This window comes from Anopheles coluzzii, chromosome 2, assembly GCF_943734685.1.
Source record: "Anopheles coluzzii chromosome 2, AcolN3, whole genome shotgun sequence".
NCBI classification, from domain to species: domain Eukaryota; kingdom Metazoa; phylum Arthropoda; class Insecta; order Diptera; family Culicidae; genus Anopheles; species Anopheles coluzzii.
In genome coordinates, this window is record NC_064670.1 from 21,123,009 (window position 1) to 21,141,723 (window position 18,715).

The following is an 18,715-nucleotide window of genomic DNA, read 5'->3' on the forward strand; positions in this document are numbered from 1 at the left end:
CACTCTAACTTTTTCCCTTCAAATGCTTTATTTTGTTGTTCTTGCAAGACATTTAATACAGTTTGATTTGCATAAACTCATCAACATGCAGATAACAAATTGTTTAAAAAAACATACCCATTGTTTCTTATTCTCTTTCATTGCAAAGGAGCATCCTCCCTTGCTACAGTTTAACATCTATCTACCGTATCACTTCCCGCTTTTTGTGAGATTGTTGTGGTGCCTGTATCACATTTAACACAGCATAATGAATTGTTTGTTCACACTCTACCCCTTCTTAAATATCTTCCTGTTAGTGACCTGTCTTCCGCGAATTCCTGACACTGAAACCTAGTACGGGGTAACAACTGTCTCAACGAGTCCGCCAGGAGCGGTGTCACACGATACGCACACACAATCACGCGCGCCACAAAGCTCACCAGATGCGACACTTGTCCTTGCCGGGGTTCATCTCCGTTCCCGGCTTGCAGCCAAACGTTTGGCTAAACTCGGGCGAGTTCGTCAGCACACCCTTCAGCCGAAACTTCCCCGGACAGTGGGAATCGTCGAGGTAGGCCTTGGCCGCCGCCTGCGTGTGCGACTCGCACCATATATTGCCGTACGAGATGAAAAACAGCTGCTCGTGCGTGTAGTGCTCGAACCCGGGCAGCAGCGGATCCTTGCCACCGTTCTTCACGTACAGCTGGTACGCCCGGAACGCCTCCCGGACGCCCCCATTGTCGGCAATGTTTTCGCCGAGCGTCAGCAGCCCGTCGATCTGCAAATGATAGCAGCAATTACGGTTACACGCCAGTTGACAAATCGCTTAATTAAAAACGGCTAGCAAACGGGTCGCCCCATTACATAATCGTCCGCCTCCGGTATGTAGTAGCGGCTGTACTGGCTCACGAAGCACTTGGTACGGTTCACGTACTCCTGCACCGTCCTGTCCGTCCACCATTGGGCGAGATTGCCGTCCTTATCGAACTGACGCCCTTGTGCACCGAGAAGGTAGCAAAACAAATAAATACATACTATTAATCTACATACGAGGGCAACGGGTGGGGTCCGGGGGCGTCTCACACTTACCACTGTCGTCGAAGCCGTGCGTTAGCTCGTGCCCAAGGATTGTTCCCAGCGCACCATAGTTTAGTGCTCTTGGAAAGGGGCGAATTGGGAGGGGAGAAGAAAGCGAGTATCAAAATAGAGCTTCAATGAACGGCACAGCGGGTGTATCGTACACCACTCCCTCCTCCACCGCCCAGAAGGGAACGCTACTACGCTTGCTTTCATTTCAAAACAACAAACACAGACAAAGCATAATCCTCCGAAAGAGACGATTAACCTCGTTGTGCGGATTGCATAGCTTTAAGCGTTTTGTGTTGTGCGAAATTGCATACTTTAGGGCGTTTTCATCGTTTCATTCTGTTCTAGCGTATGTGGCTTGTACTCTACTCTACTCGTCTTTCTGTTCAGAGGGGGTGATTTTATGTGAACAAAACGTGGATGTGTGCATCCTACGTGGGCAGGACGTGCGTAGCGAGCAATCATGTAGGTTTCTACCGGTCTGCCTGTAGCGTTCCATGGTGGTTCAGCAACCTTCATGAAAACTGCGTGGTGTTGAATCGCCGTGCGTAAGCGTTGCGTTCTTTACTCGTCAAACCGGTACGTCTGTACTTTTCTTTCAATGTGCGTAAATGTGTGTGTGTGTGTGCAGAAGTGCACAGTGGGTAGAAGTGTAATTTCTTTTTCTTGTTTCGGTTTCATGTTGAAGATCCTTACTCCAATCCTAGATGGTAGAACGGGTACTGCAGGATTGCAATCGGTATGGCTGCAAAGGCGCAAGCATCGGCCAGGGGCATCGACAGGATTGTGTGGCGGAAAAGCCACAAAACCATATAGAGAAGACAGAAACAAACAAAAAAGAATAACAAACCAAAGTTAACACAGCATATCCCACACCGAAACGCGATCTCGCTCAGACCCGACCGCGGAAAGGAAAGGGGTTCGGGAAGGCCATGGAAAAAGGCCCTTTGCTTTGGCCCCCTTCGTTACGTACTTATCGCATTTTCTTGGAATGTGTGAAACGCGTTCACGTTGGTGGGCAACGTTTCCCAGCTGAGCTCGTGCTTCTGGCGCCAGCGGCGCAGTTTGATGATGTTTTTACGCTGTACCTCTTGCATCATGTTTTCCAGGTGGGTGCTCTCGTTAACTTGCAACTGTCGTGGGGTGGAAGACGACACAAAACAGCCCAATCAGATTTGATTTTGTCGGCGACCACAATCGATGCCCACCTAATGGTGCGTCCGTTTTTTCCCCCAATGGCGTTACTCTTACCCCACTGTAATGCTGCTCCAGCTCCCGATGGTCCAGTATCCAGTCGGGGAAGCCAATCAGGCTTCGCATCGCCTGCGATTTGCGCAGCGTCGACTGCTTCGTAGGCCAATCCATCCACGTGGTGTCGCGCACCAGTCCCTCGAACGCGGTGCGTATGTAGCGCAGCATGTCCTGCACGCGCGGTTTCGTGTCCCGCGTAAAGTTGTCGCTCGAGATGGCGTAGCTTACGGCCATGCCGAGCAGGCGGTTCACCGTGCCGGTACAGTAGAGCGTCCGCGAGCTGAACCCATCGGAGGGGGCGATCGATTTGTAGTAGTCGTAGTACAGCTTTCGCACCTCCAGCGTGGTGTGCAGGATCAGCTCCTCGACCACCGTCCACCAGATGTACAGCTCGATGTGGGCGAGTGGCGTTACGGCGAGATAGTCGACGAGCAGTTTGAGGTAGAGGAGGTCCGCATTGCTGGTGAGGATTAGCTCGTCCTGCAGGTTGAGCTGTGCCTCCGGGATGCCCTCGAACACGCTGGCCAGCAGACGCTCCCAGATCGGCAGCGGATCCTTTGGCGCTAGGTGCGTGTCGGTGATGTTTTGCAGGTCTGCTACGGTGTAGTACACGATGTCCTGTAGGTTGAGTCGATCCTCTACGTTGGTGCTGCGGGATGCGTTCTCTGCTTCACGGTTAAACTGGGATTCAGACAGGGAAGCAAAAGGGAATTATAGAAAGGCTCTTAGACATGGATCATAGCTACTACTATTCTACTTAACGAAGCTTTTTTAAAGATTCATTCATATGAAACTTAAATATTGAGTAAATCGAAAAACCAATCAGATTTCTAAAAGATCATAAATCGCTGAGACATCTCCAATGATTCATAACAAGGGATCTAGTGATCTTTACAAAATCATTGAGGATTCATAAATCATCAGATATTCCTGAGTTTTAACGGTTTTGTGACTTTTTAGATATTCATGAATCTTTCATGAGTCTTGAGGTTTATTACTCTCGCAATTCGAGGTTCTAGAGACTCATGAGTCATGACTCTTGAAGCTAATGACTCTTGGGACTAATGATTCTTGAGACTCATGACTCTTAAGTCTCATATCTATGGAGGGTAATGACTCTTGAGATTCATGACATCTGAACTATTCAAACATGAAGTCCTTAATCTTAAGGGATCAATTAAAGTATCATGAATCTTTCGAGAGTCATAACATTTAAGCGAGAAAATAACTCTTTATAGATTCATGAGTCTCAACATGCTTAATTCTGATTCATTTATTGGCTTTGAAGATTCATTCATATTCATGAACCTGAATCAGAGTTCACCCGGTACTAACCTTAGAGATCGAGTCCGAAAACTGTACCACAATCGTGGCCGCCCTCTCGAACTGTGCGTTAAACGATTCTACCTTGATTGTCGGGTCGGTACTGTTCACCAACAGCTTCATCACACCGATCATGAACTTTTTGTAAGCAGTCAGCGGTCCCACCTCGTCGTCAGCGTCCTCCACCTCCTCTCCATCGCTCTCACCATCTGCTTCATCGTCCGCACTGACCATTAGCTTGCGGCGCGTTCGTCCCCGGCGGATGTGTCTCAGAATGTCCGTGTTGCTGAGTACAATTAACTAATTAATTTAACCACCATTATACGAGCTCACTCGCCCACTTACAATGGCAAATCCGATCCACTCTCGGGCGTTCCCAGCACCAGCCGGTTGTAGTCCCGGTGCCGCGGATCCGGATACACATCCAGCCCGATGAAGATGTCCATCCCGAGCAGCTGCTTGATCTTGGCCAGCGACTTGACCCAATCGAACCCATAGCCCTGAAAGGTGGCCGATGCCGGTCCCTCGGTCACGTTCAGCAGCGACGGGTACGGGGGAAGCTGGAACTGTTTCAGATACTTAAACACCGGCCCATAGCCGAGCCGATCCATGGCAGTGAGGTTCAGGCAGGCCGCGTACATGGTGCGGGCCTGCACGACCGGTTTCGGATCGAGCGCGCTACTGTTCGCCTGCAGGTAGTGGCGGATGTTGCGCAAAATCTTCGCCTGCCGCTCGCTGAACCAATCGAAGCTGACGTACGTGTCGGGTCGCGGATGTTCGTCCTCCCAGTTGCCGCACGCGTACTGGTAAAAGTCCTCGCACGGGTCCACCGTCAGGTCCATGCTGTGCTTGAGGGCGGCCGCCGACCGGAGACAGTCCGCACTGTGGCAGATTTCGGGCGGAAAGTGGACTAAAATTGGAATGGTTGAAGCAATGATGATGATGACGATGATGACGGTGAGCGTAATATTGGGCTGGATGGGAACTCACGCAAGCATGCTATTACTATGATAGCGATCGTCAGGATGAAGATAACCAGCAGCAGAAATAATACTATCGATTTGTGATAATACCGTCGCCGGAATCTGGAGATGAGGAGCCCCCGCGGGGAGAACATGTTGGTGACACATTAGGGGAGGGCGGGCGGGGGGAAAGTGAGATGAAAAGAATGGCGTTAATGGCGATACGATGTAGCGCAACTAATCGCAGGAAGGAAGTCCTTACATTACCTTGATTGGATACCGATTAGGTAGGGATTTCCGGCCGGCGGCGGCACGGTGTGCGGATGGGTGACGGAGCTCTTCTCTGACTCATGCCCTGAAATTGGAAGGAATTGAGAAGCTGAAGGACACATTCTGGCTCTTCCGGGGACGCTACTCTCGACCAGCAAGCCACCGGGACCGGGAGTGGTGGCGTGACACATTTGACGAAGGTTAGCAAACTTTTAAAGCTAATTACTAACTCTGGCTAGTCGGGCTCTGGCTTGCTTTGCTTTAATCAATAGGAGAAAACCGGTTTCCGGATGGGGAAAGAATTGCTTGCCTGTTGCCAGCCCAGGAAAAGAGCTTTAATTTGCGCACTTTCAGCAGAACTGGCTTCGGCTCGCCATGATGAACTGTGCTGCGAACTAAACATTCTAATTACTCCTTGGGTTGGTTTGGGGCTTTTCGCAAGAAAGGGCCGGTGGCAGGGGGTCTACGCATTCGTGGTATGAGGTATGTGCGAGATTAAATAAAATTAGTGGAATTATTTCCTGCAGAACAGGAAGCAACGTCGCTGGAGCGGCGTGCGTGCGGTGCGGCAGATTCCCCAGAAACGCGTGCCACGTTTCACGTTACATTAAAGTAATGCGCCCAGACGGGGCAAATTAAAAACCTAATTAACCAAAAGCCAAACAACTTTCGTATTTATGACGCATTAGCGCGAGTTCGCCTCCAACAGCGGCGAGGCACTGAATCACCGGGCCATCTCTCCCATCGAGCACTGTTTAGGGGAAAAACAAATCTCTAGCCCCTAGCCCTTACGAGCTATTAGTTAATTCGACCGGCTACAATCAGGTCAGGACAACTGTCAGCCGCACTGTGTAGCGAACACTTAGCAGTTCCTGTTCACCCCATGTAGAACCCTGTCCTGATGTACTACAGGGGCTGAACTAGAAAAGGGCATGACGGTTGGATAAATTAGGGTTTTGTGCCACAGCATGACCCCGCTCGGCACGTTGTTCGCATTTGTGGTCAGTTGGTTGACAGATACAATTATGCCTGCCCATTCCTCTGTTGCAAGCGAAAAAATAGAGAAAAAATAATAACACCAATAACGGCTGTGTAACGGGTGTAACGGGCGTAAAAGGCGAATGACCCACTCTGAGCGCAACGTATCCCCGTACTGAGCTTTCGTTCAATTTCCCGCCCGGTCAGTATTTTCCCTTCTATTCTCCAGTTGATAGGGGGTTTGTGGGGGCCTAAGCCGGCAGGTTTATTGACCCGGCCAGATGCATGCATAATTTGTACGTATACGTGGTACGTGGATAGCTGGTGGGGTGGCTGGTGGTGTTGGGGGGAAGGGGCTGGAAATGTTTCAACATTCTCAGTGCAGGGCGCAGCAGTCAGCTGTTTAGACTCTCACCGCACATTACATTGCTTTTTTTTGTTTTTGTTTTTACAATTTACAACCCTCGCTTGAGTTGCTAATCAGGCTACACACGTGACAGTGTTTGAGGTTAGGCATGTTTGCTTTTAATTTGAATGAAAATTAATTTCGCACTTCAGCAACAATAACAATAAAACTGAACGCAGTTCGTTGCTTCTGTACAAATTGAAGCAATTCAAAATTCTATTCCGAATGTTGTTGCAAAAGTGGATTTATGCTTAATTTCCAGCACCCGGTCACACCATTAAAACTGTGGCAAAGCCCGTTCCTAGTTCGGCATGTGGGAAGCTTACAAAAAAGGGGTGGAAAAAACAAATATAAAAAAGAAAACTTTCCCGCCCAGCAGGGCCATAGAAATCGGAGTGACTATGGCATGCTGCCAGCACATGCTCTCATTATGTGAACACATTTCTCCAGAAAAGATGCTTTTATCATGCATAATAAACGTTACGCACCTACTTACTACACCTGTGATTCGTACGAGCATCGCCGGATGCCGATGTCCGTCCCTGGGTATCCTGGGTCTACCCTTCCCCTTTCGGTACCTTAACCTCTCTCTCTCCCTTCCATCTACCCACTCAAATTTCTCTATTTGCTCAGGCTCCGACTTGTGGGCAGGCATTCGACGGTTTGATCCCATTTCCTTCCTTTATTGGCCATCTTTGATAGATTGCTTGCACACTTGCTCTCCTTCCCCCTTATCACACACACGCACATTTTAGGTTTATTAGTTTTTCCAAACAAGACAAAGATCCGAAGCGGTATCGTAGCTGGCCATGGTTTTCCAAGAAAGCCAACTTTACCTACCGCACTCTGTACCGTGTGCCCAATGTTGCGCAGATCAAACGATGGCGATGGCACATCGAGCATTGGAAGCGATTTTTTTCTTCTTCGTAGTATGACGACAAGAAAGGAATATAATAATAAAAAAGGCACACGAAAGGACACACACGGGGGGATGTTTAAAAGATCTGGCCAGAGTCTGTTAGTGAGCATGTTCTGGGAAATGTCATGTTAAAAACAACTATCGAGAAGAGCGCGTGCGGTTTTGCTTATTTATTTTGCGTATTTTTTTGTCTACCGTTCGTGGTTCAATTAACCACAGCTCTTGGGTATGGGTACAGTGGGTGTTTCGTTAGTATTTTTGTTTTGTTTTTGCGTTTGAGCGTTTTTGAGGGTCAATCCCGCCGAGAAAGGTCCATAGCTGACGATTAATACCAGTGCAATGGGATACCATAAAACTGTGCGAAACTTAGGAAGCAAATCAAAGCGTGCAAATTTGCTGTAATTAAAAATCACCAACACAATCACAAGCATACAAACACGTAAATAGGCAAGACAACGTACCGTAATCTGTTCTGTGGTTGCTGTCAGTCGTCCAAATACGTTGCGTCGACATGCTGCTGCTGCTGCTGTGTGTGTGTCTGCGTTCGGACCCGGAAGGCTAAGGCTAAGGCTAAAAGGGGTTGTTTACTAAGGCACTAAAGGATGATGCCGCTATCAACGCTTCTACTGCTAATGTTGTTGTTGTTGTTGCCTGCAGCCGTTAATTTCCTGCCTTTTTACGGTCCGATTTTACGGCCGTTTCATGTTGCGAAGGGATTAAAGGCGGCTGTTGAAGAGATCACAAACAATGGTAGAGGGACAACAAATCATCAACAACAACAACAACAACAATAGAAAGAAGAAAAACAAAATATTGTTTACAGAACTAGAACAGTTCAGGGAAAATATGCCAAAAACACACTGCTCGGTTCGGTCCCATCCCGAAAAAGTGATAAAGTGTAACAAAAAAGAAAACCGATTCCTATCGCTTTTTTTATCATATATGTATGTATGAAAATGCTTTTCGGTATAGTATTGTCGATCGATAACGCTAGAGATGGATCGCATGGTGATAAAGTGCGTTCAATTCCAGGCCTGCTGTGTTTTGTGTGTATATTGTACTTTGATTACGTGAAACATGCAAAAGTGCCATTTTCCACTATAAGCCCAGCTCATCTGGTTGTCATTTCTGGGGCCAATTTGATTTTGTTCTCTTTCTCCCTCTCTCTTTCTCTTTCTCTCTCTCTCTCTCTCCCTCTCTCTCTCTCTTTTCTGCTGCATTATTTACATGCACTTTAGCGTTACTTTTTTGTCCTTGCCTTGCACGTGGATGTTCCGTGTCTGTTGACACAATATATCAACAACTGGGATTAATTTCCACCAAAGAGCGGTAGGTGCTGGGAGGATGGTGGAGCAGCGAAAAGGCCGAAGAAGAAAAAACAAAAAAAGCCTAACGTAACTTTAGCCCAGTGACGGTTGTACTAGTGACTGGGTGACTTGTTGGAATTGTTTACACAGGGAGTTGCTCGGGCGCAATGCAAGTTTAAAAGGGACCTCCGTGGTAAGGCTCCGTGGAAAGGAAATGATGTACAGTGACTCACTGAGTAAATGGTACGGCTCCACATGATTTTGACGGTACAAGAAAGCTTTGTAGGGTTATTATTTGTTTAATGTTTAATATTTGAATTATTCCAGCAATTGTATGCTTGTTAAAAAAAAAAACAAGATGCCAAGATAATGAAGGAGAAAGTATTGAAATAAACGTAATTACGAACCTAAAACATGTTTCAAATAGAATAAGATTATATTCATTCTTTAGCACATCTCGTCCGTAAGTTGATGTTGTTCATTCATTGTGAGTTGTTTGCAATGTGGCTAGATTGTACGGCTTTTGACCATTTGCCATTGATTCCGTTTGTCTCTTATTACTAATAAGTTATATGGAAAATTTTATTGGTTAAAATAGATAGTTTTTTTCTTAATTTTTACCAAGCTTGAGAATGCCAATGGCTTCTGTTGCTCATGCAAAGTACCAAGTTGTTAAGTTCTAAGTTGTTAAGTTCTAAGTTGTTGAACCAAATGTTTGATCTCGTTTTTTTTTTTAAATGCATTTGGTCTTAAATTGATCCACAAAGTAAGACACATTTCTGTTGCAGAAGCTTATTTGAGGCTCAAGAAAAATATGATGCGTCATTTGCCATCAACATGGTTAGTAGCTTGCTAAGGATACGGTTACGATGATTGCAAATACAAAGTTAATGTACCATCAAATCCCGGAAGGCGGTCCCGTGGTACAGTCGTCAGCTCGAACGACTCCAATAACAAGCCCGCCATGGGTTCAAGTCCCAAATGGACCGTCCACCCGTAGCAAAGATTGACTTATCCGGCTGCGTGATAATGAATTAAGTTTCGAAAGCCTGTACAGACCGGCATGTCCGCGTAGGACGTTACGCCAAATAGAAGAAGTACCAACAAATACAGTTAGTCGCTGTATGGTGCCGCTATAATTTACTTAAAGATGGCTTCTTATTTTGTAATACTATTCTCTATGCAGCTGTACCATAAATTCTGTAGGTCACTGTACATATGTACACAATTGATATCCCCGTACTTAGGGACACGTAGTAAACAAAACACTGCACTAACAATACTAAGTATTTTGCTACTGTTTGCAGATTGGCAACCAGTGTGCTAGTGTGTCGATTGGTGGATGACGCTTAAGCGAGGACTTCCTGCTGTTGGCACTCGATAGACAATTACGCGTACCGCAAAAGACTAACAAAACAGGAAGCGAATGGGGCATTTAACATTATTAAGCAGCTTTACACGAGTAGCAAGGTACGGCGGGCAAGGCGGTACCAAGGATACCGGGAACACTTTGTGACGGAAGTTTATTTATTTGCAGCCCTTACTATAGGAGCGCCTGAAGGACTTGGGCAGATACATTTGGGCTGAACTGGGCTAAAGTACGGTAGAACACACACACACACACTGACAGAGAGATCCGTGTCTCTTTCGTTCCCTCCTCACACTGTACTGTACTGTTTGAACGCTTGTTTGCGAAACACTAAATTGCCCAGATTGTTTACAATCGCCGTAATATTATCGGCACACAACACGGCCTCTCCTTGACTGCGTTGTCTGCCCTGCCCCCATACACTCAGGTTTCTCTAGGTCCTTACGACACTTTGCAATTGCGAACCGTGGCCAACTGTGTCAAGGCCGGCAATATGAATTCAGGTGCGGCAGGAACGGAGAAACAATGAAGAGCTAAAATTCGGAAATTCTGCACCAAACCAATGTATCACCGGGAGTGAATTTTTAAAAACAAAATAGCACAAAAAGAACTAGAAAGCAGGCGATAACACACAATACGAACTTTGTAAGTGCACTTGCAGGAAGGTAGTAGTCAAGCACTTCCGCTTACAGGCCGCACCCGATGTGAAGCCGGTCGGTCGTTCGAGAGTGCTCCCAGGGAGTGGTAACCGTGTCGTGTCGGCGATGCACCGAGACTGTCCGGACGGTCGCCGCTCCAATGTGCACAACACACCGAACACAGTCGACCGAAACATTGGGGGGAGGGAAGGGGAGAGTCGTAAGGAGGGGGGTTGGTACGGGCTGGTGCTACCATTATATTTCCATTGAATGACGATGACTGTCATGGACGCGGGTTCGAAGGACGAACAATACCGCGACCGCGGCGTGTATATCCTAGGCCGCACTAGCACGATATCCCGACCGAAACGGCGTATCGAATAGTGCCGCAGTCCGGGCTCGTCCGGTACATGCATTCTCACCCATACCGGGGTAATCCAGCTCGGAATGTTTGTCTGTGTGTGTGTGTGTCGATGGCTTTTTAGGCTAGCGCTCTATTATTAGCTCCTATCTGTTTGTTGTTTAGTAAAATGCAGGTGGGGGCAGCGGTTCCATGTAGCGTGACGGCGACGACAATAACAACAACAACAACAACAACAACAACAACAGCAAACGGTACAACCTTCCGCAAACATCCCCTTTGGGGAATGAACATTTACCCCGGGACCGGTGTAAAGGAGGGTTCTGGGGGAAAGGTGGAAACGGATGGGATTTGGGCATGATTCGTAATTGTTGCTTTCGTTCCGCACCGTAACCGGGATTTGGCTGCAGTTTAGTGCGGCTTACAGGATGACCGGCAGGAGGTGCCAGTAGTGATCATCAACCACGTTCAAGGTTTTGCTTCATTTTAATGGAGCTGCCTGTTTTAATATGGTCCTTTTTACTGCAGCTGATCCAGCTCATTAAATGCATTTATTAATTATGCTTGCTGTTTGATGTCATACTTTTCAAAAAAGTCGAATGAACACAGGAAAGTTAAGTAATAAGTGCTGCACATTGATCGACACGTTATTCATGCACGCCGAGCAGACTTACTAACACAGTTCTGCTTTTTGCACGATCTTCAAAGGAGAGTAAATTCGCACAAAAGCAATTGCAAAATCATGCGAGCTAAGAAAGATGTTAATGAGTTCAGTTTAATTACTTTTCGATACCAGTTTTACATCGTTTATGTGGCAATTTTTAAAAGTGCACAGTATTGATTTTGTTTTGTAGTTGAAATGTTTAATGATGCAGCCGATAATGAGGCATAACGAGTATCGGCAACAGTGGCATATTAATGTTTGGTAAAGAGTGACATTAAATTAATTACCAAAATTACCAAAACCAAACGAAAGATTACCAATTCATTGAAAATTCTTTGAACGTATCAGAAAATACAGTAGTTATTTTCATTCAGGTATTCCCTTATATTCAATACATCGTCACTTTCCAAGTGCAATTTCCAATCTGCATATCATTATTCACCACATCCAAGGTGTTTTTCAACAGCTGTCAAATGGTGTATTTGCTTCAAAATGAAGTTCCAGTTTCAACACATGATTTGCAACACATAACAAAGAACTGTCAAACTCAAACCAGTTTGAGTCGTGTTGAAGATCATGCTGAAGAAATAAAAAAAATAATTGTGATGGAAATTAAACTGTCCAATTGGTGAGGATTAACATCTTGCACGCGGTGAATAACAATGTTTACATTTTAAAGTGACTTGGAAAACCCTGTAAAATGTAAAGAGACTAAAGAATCAATAACCTTGAACTAAGAAGTTAACGGATTATTATGACCAATTTACTGCAAAATCAACTTAACTCAGGAAAGAAGCGTAAAAGAACAATGCAAGAGCTGATAATAAAGCTTAATACAAATAAAAAGAAAGAGAGCAAGTGTAAGCAAGAAAAAAGAGAAACATAAAGAAAGAGAGAGAGAGAGAGAGAAAGAGAGAGAGAGAGAGAGAGAGAGAGCGAGAAAGAAATAAAGAAACAACAAGAACAGGCTTCAGAAACAGGAAAAGACACAAATGTAATGTAACAAAGGCATGCAATATTGAAAAATGTTGACCAATCAATTGTATTGATAATTGCATGACAAAAGTTGAAGCAGAAGCAGTTAAAAAGCAATTTTCATTGTACACTTCTCCGATATCCAATTTATTTTCTTCAAAAATCATTAGCTCATCAAACATCCGTTATTCGTTTGTTTATATATTTATTCATTTACATTTCACTTGACAGAGCTTAGATCCAGATTGAAAATGCCGGCTGCCATGAATGCGTCACTCACGTCATCCACAGGGTCCCTGAAAATGGTGGGAAAGGAATAATAAAAGGCTGCCATCCCAATTACCGGGTAGGTACTGCCAAGGTTGGCTGACAGTCTTCGGAACATGCGGGACAGGTGGTGTGCAGTCTGGTGTATGAAATTAATACAGGATCACACCGGGAGCTCTCTATCAGATTGGTTTGCTTTTGCGTGGGTTGAACAACCCATTATCTGTGTGTGTTATCTTTGTGTATGTGTGTGTCTGTGTACGAAGCAATATCTCCTATGCCTACCGGTCACCGGTTCGAGCAAACTTCGTCATCTAACGCTTCCGCTCACCTGTTCAATGCCCATTCGCCACCTCCCAGTTTGCCCCATTGAACACCCCGTACCGGCCACAGTTTTGGAGACCGCTAATGGGCAACACTATTAGATTGATTGACTGTCGAACATTACCGAGAGCAAACATGATGAATGCAACTGGTTTCGTGCTGCGTGCCCAACGGGTTAACGATGGACATATGAGGTTCCTCGGGCCCTCTATGATCCCCCCCCCATACGGGGGGAGTACATTGAACCTTTCGCGTTCTGGTCGAGCTGTGTGCGGTAATGAATGGTGTGTGGCGTTTGCTGCCCGCAGCATGTTTAACTATTCTTCATTAATTACGCAAATAGTGTCAAATCAGTCAGTGCGTTCTGTTTGAGCGGTAAGGTAAATGAAGGTAAGGTTTCGTGAGGTCACTTGTGAGGAGTGCTCCGTAGGACATTAGTTTGTTGCATGGCAAAGGTAGCAAGAGCTGTCAGGGGAGAGAGATTCAGGTTGAGGGCTTTTGCTAGCTTCGTGTAAAAATCAGTCAATCACAGTGATAGAGAGAGAGAGAGACATGACAAAATATTCAACAAAGCCCCCAGTGGAAAATGTTCATCCTTCTTTGTTTTGCGAAGCCTTGGAAGGGAAACGATATATTCCCACAGCTCACCTTTGAACCTTCATCGCTGTCAGCTGCCAGTCGGTGCCGTTCTCAGCCCTCATATTCTTGGACGGGCGCAATAGCTGCCGTATGCTGCAATTTGTTACAGCAGAGTTTTTGATTGATTCTGAGAGCATGCCCGGGTCCGGGCTCATCCCATTTCGCTACACGCCGCATGCACGAGAACAATGGCTCAATCTAGCCATGAACATCTGTTTTCCGCCCTTCCATGGCAAATATTGTCATTTCATTGATTAAATCCGAAGCGGCAAAGCGTCGATGGAGACGCACGGTACCGGATTCGGGGGGGCGAGGGATCTGCCACCCCCTCTGTTGTGGCAGTTGTTTTTTTTTCTATTATCCCTACTTCTAATACAGAGATAAGAAAGATTCCTGCACGACAAAAGACAAATGAAATAACCAAACGCAATCAGAATTTCCCACATTTACGCATAGCAGGAAACAATTGAAGCGCACGCTGCCAGTAAACACTAGAATTAGATAGCAATGTGTAATACAATGACTGCCGCTTCACAGTTTGGTTGAGCTACGTGTTGCCAACGCAGCTCCCACGTGCCCACCAGGGCAAGAAGATTTACTCTCGGTCGCCCTCGCAAACTTTGCTATCTAAGGGAGAGGGAGCAAAAATGGTGGTACGAGCAGCACCCACACTCTCACGCCGATACCCAAACTCCACGGGACAGTTGTCAAAACAGTGAACTTTCTTCGCTGCGAGCTGCGAAACAATAACAGCAAACCATAATGGCATCGCACGCAGCGGTAATGCGCTTGGTAATTAAACTGCTGCCGCTGCACTGGGCGGAAAACGCTGGCAGGCGTACTTGGTTTTGGACAGCGACATGCCGTTTCCAGAAGAGGCCGTGTTTATCACGAAGTTAGATTGAATTTCCTTGGGAGTGTGGCAGCAGCCGAAGCAAATTAACAAAAAAAAAGCATCTTGTTTTTAAGTTTAATATACTTCTGACGAGGGAGCCAAGCAGGCCTCGCAGTCAATCAAGGTGCTATGGCGACCAGGTCGCGAAACCATTCGGAATGTTCTCTGCAGAAGCGTTTAAGGATTTAGGGCGGTTGCTGGAGGTGGGAGGATGATATTTTCCAAATCGTTAATGGAACGTCATTATCACTTCATTATGCCTATTATTGTTTCTAAACACTTCGACAATTGCACCTTAGTTGGTAGCTATGATGTGAATTCATCTTTAAAGTCTTTAAATCAGTCAATCTTTGAAGGGAATGTATTTAAAGACTTTCATACAGAGATTCATGAGCATTAAAAGTTTTATAAACCTACGGCAATGACATTCGAATCTCTTAAAATGTACGAATATCTAAAGACTCATGAGTTAATCGCGACTTCAGTACACTTCACGCCGAACAATTGTCTGTTGGCACTGTGATTGTTGGCTTGTTTCATTGTAAGAGTGTGTATTAAATATAAATTCGCATACGCTTTTACGCATCTCGTCATAGCTGACCAGTGCTTGTCATGTGCGAGGGTCCGTCTCATTCGAAGTTCATAGCTACCCGTAACAAGGATAGTGCAAATGTTAACTCTTTAGATATTGATGCACCTCTGGGGATTCATAAATCTTCTTTTCCTGATCCCACGAGATTCATCCAAAGTTTCATAAAGCACAACACTTTTCTATTCACAAGATGAGAAAACACAGAACTACCGTTTGCTGTGGTTGTTTATTCTCAACAAAAAAAAACGAAACAAAAAAGGTAATAAATAACGCACACAACCAAACTTCACTATGGCTTTCAGAGATGCTTGCAGAAGCTGGGCTTGGAAACAGATGGCGTAGAGATGATCGGGCGAACGTTCCTTGCCACCAAAGGGTGGACGGTCTTCTTTGGTGCTTGCTTACCATCCGTGGTAGGCGGGCGCGTACTTGAGCAGCGGAGCGGGCGCATGAGCGACGACCGCCGGTGCCGAGTGGACGTACGACACGACCGGGGCCGGTGCGGCGTACTTAACCACCGGTGCCGCATGCACCACCGGCGCGTGCACCTGATGGATGGTGGCGTAGCTGGTGGCCGCCGGTGCAACCGCCTTCACGATCGGGGCCGGCGCCACGGCATACTTCAGCACGGGGGCCGGTGCGGCATGGACGACCGATACGGCCGGCGCGGCGTACTTCACGTACGGTGCCGGAGCGGCCGCAACGTACGACAGCCCGTGATCGCCGTAGTAGCCCGGAGCGGCCCGCACGGCGGCGATCAGTCCCAGGAGAAGCTACCGGAATCGAACAGAACAGGCTGGAAGTTGAGTACGAGGATAATTGCGCAATTCTGAATAGCTCTTACCAGAATCTTCATGTTTGGTGGCAAAATTGGCTGCAATAAAGCAAACAAAGTACGAAGCTATGGCTAGAATGGTGCAAACGAACTCAATTGAAACACTCCATCACGGCGAGCTTTTATAGATCTGCGCTGGTTCGCGTCCGAGTCTCCGTAAAGGGAAGCCCTACGCTTCTCACACGATGGAAGCGAAGATCAACGCCAACGACAGCACGGCGGTAGATACACACACACACACACACACACACGTACACAAACCGGGCTCCCTTACATTGTGGAATGTCCAAATGGGGAATGTTACGCTTTTTTTCGCTCTCCTTCTCTCTCTCTCTTTCTGCACTGTCCGCTGGCCTTACAAGCTGCAACTGTGCCGTGGTCGTGCGACTGCATGCCTAACCCCATTACCCAGTGGCAACCGGCAGTGCGGCCGCTGAAAGGGAAATTGGCCACCGCCACAAAGTGCATGATCTTCGTTCGATGACAGCTAATCGAAAGGGATCGATGGTGGGTAACGATGCCGTTTGCTTTAATGTGGCAAGCAGCAAATAAATCATGATGCCTACATACTACAAAGACATGTTAGGGTGGACGGTGACGGGTGCTGGGTGCAACGGTGCCGACGAGACCGGTGTGTACATTCTGATGCACTAGTTTCCAGTGTTTGCTGTTCTCTGCTTGGGCAGAACGATGTAAGCTCGAGGTAACATCTTGCAACATACGACCCCGACCTCCCCGACCAAAGACCAAAGGCAGCGGCGCAGTACGGCGTCCGAACAGCAACAACACACGGCAAAGGCCACGCAAGGATGGCCCGCAGATGCGCGGCATCGCGCTATTGGAATGCGAGCGGCGGAGGTGCAGCAGAAACAGCCTCCGCTACCGCTACGATCCGTGAGTGAGCAAAAGGCAATCAGTCGGAAAGCTGAAACGACACACGGTTTATATCGATGAACAGGATCCGACAGTGTGCAATCGTTAGACCATTTGGCAAGATCGGTATTATTGGCGCTTTGATCGTGTGCAAAGCAACCATAATAACAACAAGAACAAAAAGAAAAGACGAAATTGACGCGAATCCTTCCCCTTTTCTTCATGTCCACCTCATCCATATGTTTCCGTGCTGTGTTGTGTCTTTTTTTTGTTCTGGTGTGTGAAATGGCCTTCGTCAGGCAGGCAACCGAGCAAGCAGTCAGCATGTAGCAACCGGCATACTCAATCTCAAGCAACATTGTCGATTCGAGACGCATACGCGTACATGCGCCTAGGGAAAACGCTACCGGTTAGTGCCTTGGTACGGCAAGAGAACCAAATGCGCTTACACCGCTTCATTGTCTGTTCGGGTGATGCACAGCAATAACAAAAAAAAAAAGAGAGAAGAACCTAACGCAGCCGAATGTTCACCAACATATTGTGCAAAAGTTACCAACTGTCCCTTAGGGAGCGTACCGGAAAGCGATTTATAAAAGGAAGTTTGTAAACAGCGTTGAAATAAAACTTAATTTTCTTCACTAGTTCACGGTCAATGTTGGCGGGTGTGTCTGCCCACATTACGACGCACAAAGTTTAAACGTCTTTTGACTTCGCTGCCCCGGAAGATGGTGGTGGTGGTGGTGGTGGTGGTGGTGGTACATCTTCCCGCACACCGGACAGTAAGGAAAGTTTCTGTCAGCAGGAAGCGATGAAAAGTACACGTTATACACCCACCCGCTCGAGCTGTGCGGCAGTGTCCATTCAGTGCGCCGTTCGGACGTGCTTGAAAGTATGGCCCCAGAGCACGCTGCCCGGTGCTCGGTTGTCGGACCGCCAGCCTCCCAGTTCTCCCCGTTCCCGGTTGCGGAGTTTTCGCCCCAAAAAACAACCGGAGCAACAAACATCGGTAATATTTACTTCACTCACATTCGCTTTGTGCGAGCGAAGGGAATGTTATTTGAATTCCTAGAATTTTCATAAGCGGCACGTCCTCCTTTTCGAAGTATTGCTTGCTTGGTAACAGTTGTAAACCCGTTTGGTGGTAAGGACTTCAAAGTCCTGGGGGAATAGGGAAAAAGTGGAGCAAATATTTGGAATAGTTTTATACAGAACCATTGCCCCACCTAGGTTAGGTTAGGTCGTTTCGAACATCGTTTTCTCGAACTTCCGATAGCTTTAATTATTGTTTGAATAGTGGACTGGATTTTTAAAATGTAACCCGATCATTCACAACAACTTCAACGTGCTTGAATAATCTTAGCATCCGGTTGAACTCCTCTACAGCAAACGGGTAGGTTTTAATGTTCTTAGCATTTGAACGGGGTCGGCCTGGTCAGCCCAATCGAAACTGTCAACATCAACGCTGACAAATGATCGATAGGCATTACGGTGTGGTAAGTTTTCTCATCACCCGGCAGATTTATAAGGATTGATGACGCGGTAATGGCCAGTAACGTCTCAGGGAAAACATGCTTGCCTCATTCATTCATTCATTTGCACCCATACCCATCAGCCAAACTTGCCAAATCCTCCCGTGGACATCGGTTTGGCAGGTGTCATATCGCAGACTGGCTCACTCCTTATCTCTCTCTCTCTTTATCTCCACCTCTCTCGGTGCGTGTAAGCTTTTATTTTCATCTCAAGATGTGCACGTGCGAAGCGAACACGTGGTTACGGGCTAGTATGCATTAGCTCGGAAGAAG

At 46.7% G+C, this 18,715-nt stretch overlaps 3 protein-coding genes across 3 annotated transcripts; all 3 read right to left on the reverse strand.

Annotated features, from left to right (window-relative positions):
• Positions 1-21: 21 nt before the first annotated feature.
• Positions 22-7,828, reverse strand: LOC120952704 (endothelin-converting enzyme 2). The gene is made up of 11 exons (XM_040372168.2): positions 7,636-7,828; positions 4,869-4,956; positions 4,630-4,724; positions 3,985-4,549; positions 3,652-3,925; positions 2,317-2,997; positions 2,039-2,198; positions 1,762-1,810; positions 1,069-1,136; positions 844-974; positions 22-757 (listed from the first exon to the last, which is right to left on the reverse strand). Exons 1-11 carry the CDS (start codon positions 7,685-7,687, stop codon positions 416-418), a joined length of 2,505 nt encoding a protein of 834 aa, XP_040228102.2. The 5' UTR covers positions 7,688-7,828; the 3' UTR covers positions 22-415.
• On the reverse strand, positions 7,820-10,950 carry LOC125906473 (uncharacterized). The gene is made up of 2 exons (XM_049605308.1): positions 10,493-10,950; positions 7,820-7,900 (listed from the first exon to the last, which is right to left on the reverse strand). Exons 1-2 carry the CDS (start codon positions 10,902-10,904, stop codon positions 7,875-7,877), a joined length of 438 nt encoding a protein of 145 aa, XP_049461265.1. The 5' UTR covers positions 10,905-10,950; the 3' UTR covers positions 7,820-7,874.
• Positions 10,951-15,412: 4,462 nt separating this feature from the next.
• Positions 15,413-16,247, reverse strand: LOC120953583 (cuticle protein 16.5-like). The gene is made up of 2 exons (XM_040373669.2): positions 16,050-16,247; positions 15,413-15,978 (listed from the first exon to the last, which is right to left on the reverse strand). Exons 1-2 carry the CDS (start codon positions 16,059-16,061, stop codon positions 15,607-15,609), a joined length of 384 nt encoding a protein of 127 aa, XP_040229603.1. The 5' UTR covers positions 16,062-16,247; the 3' UTR covers positions 15,413-15,606.
• Between the last annotated feature and the right edge of the window lie 2,468 nt (positions 16,248-18,715).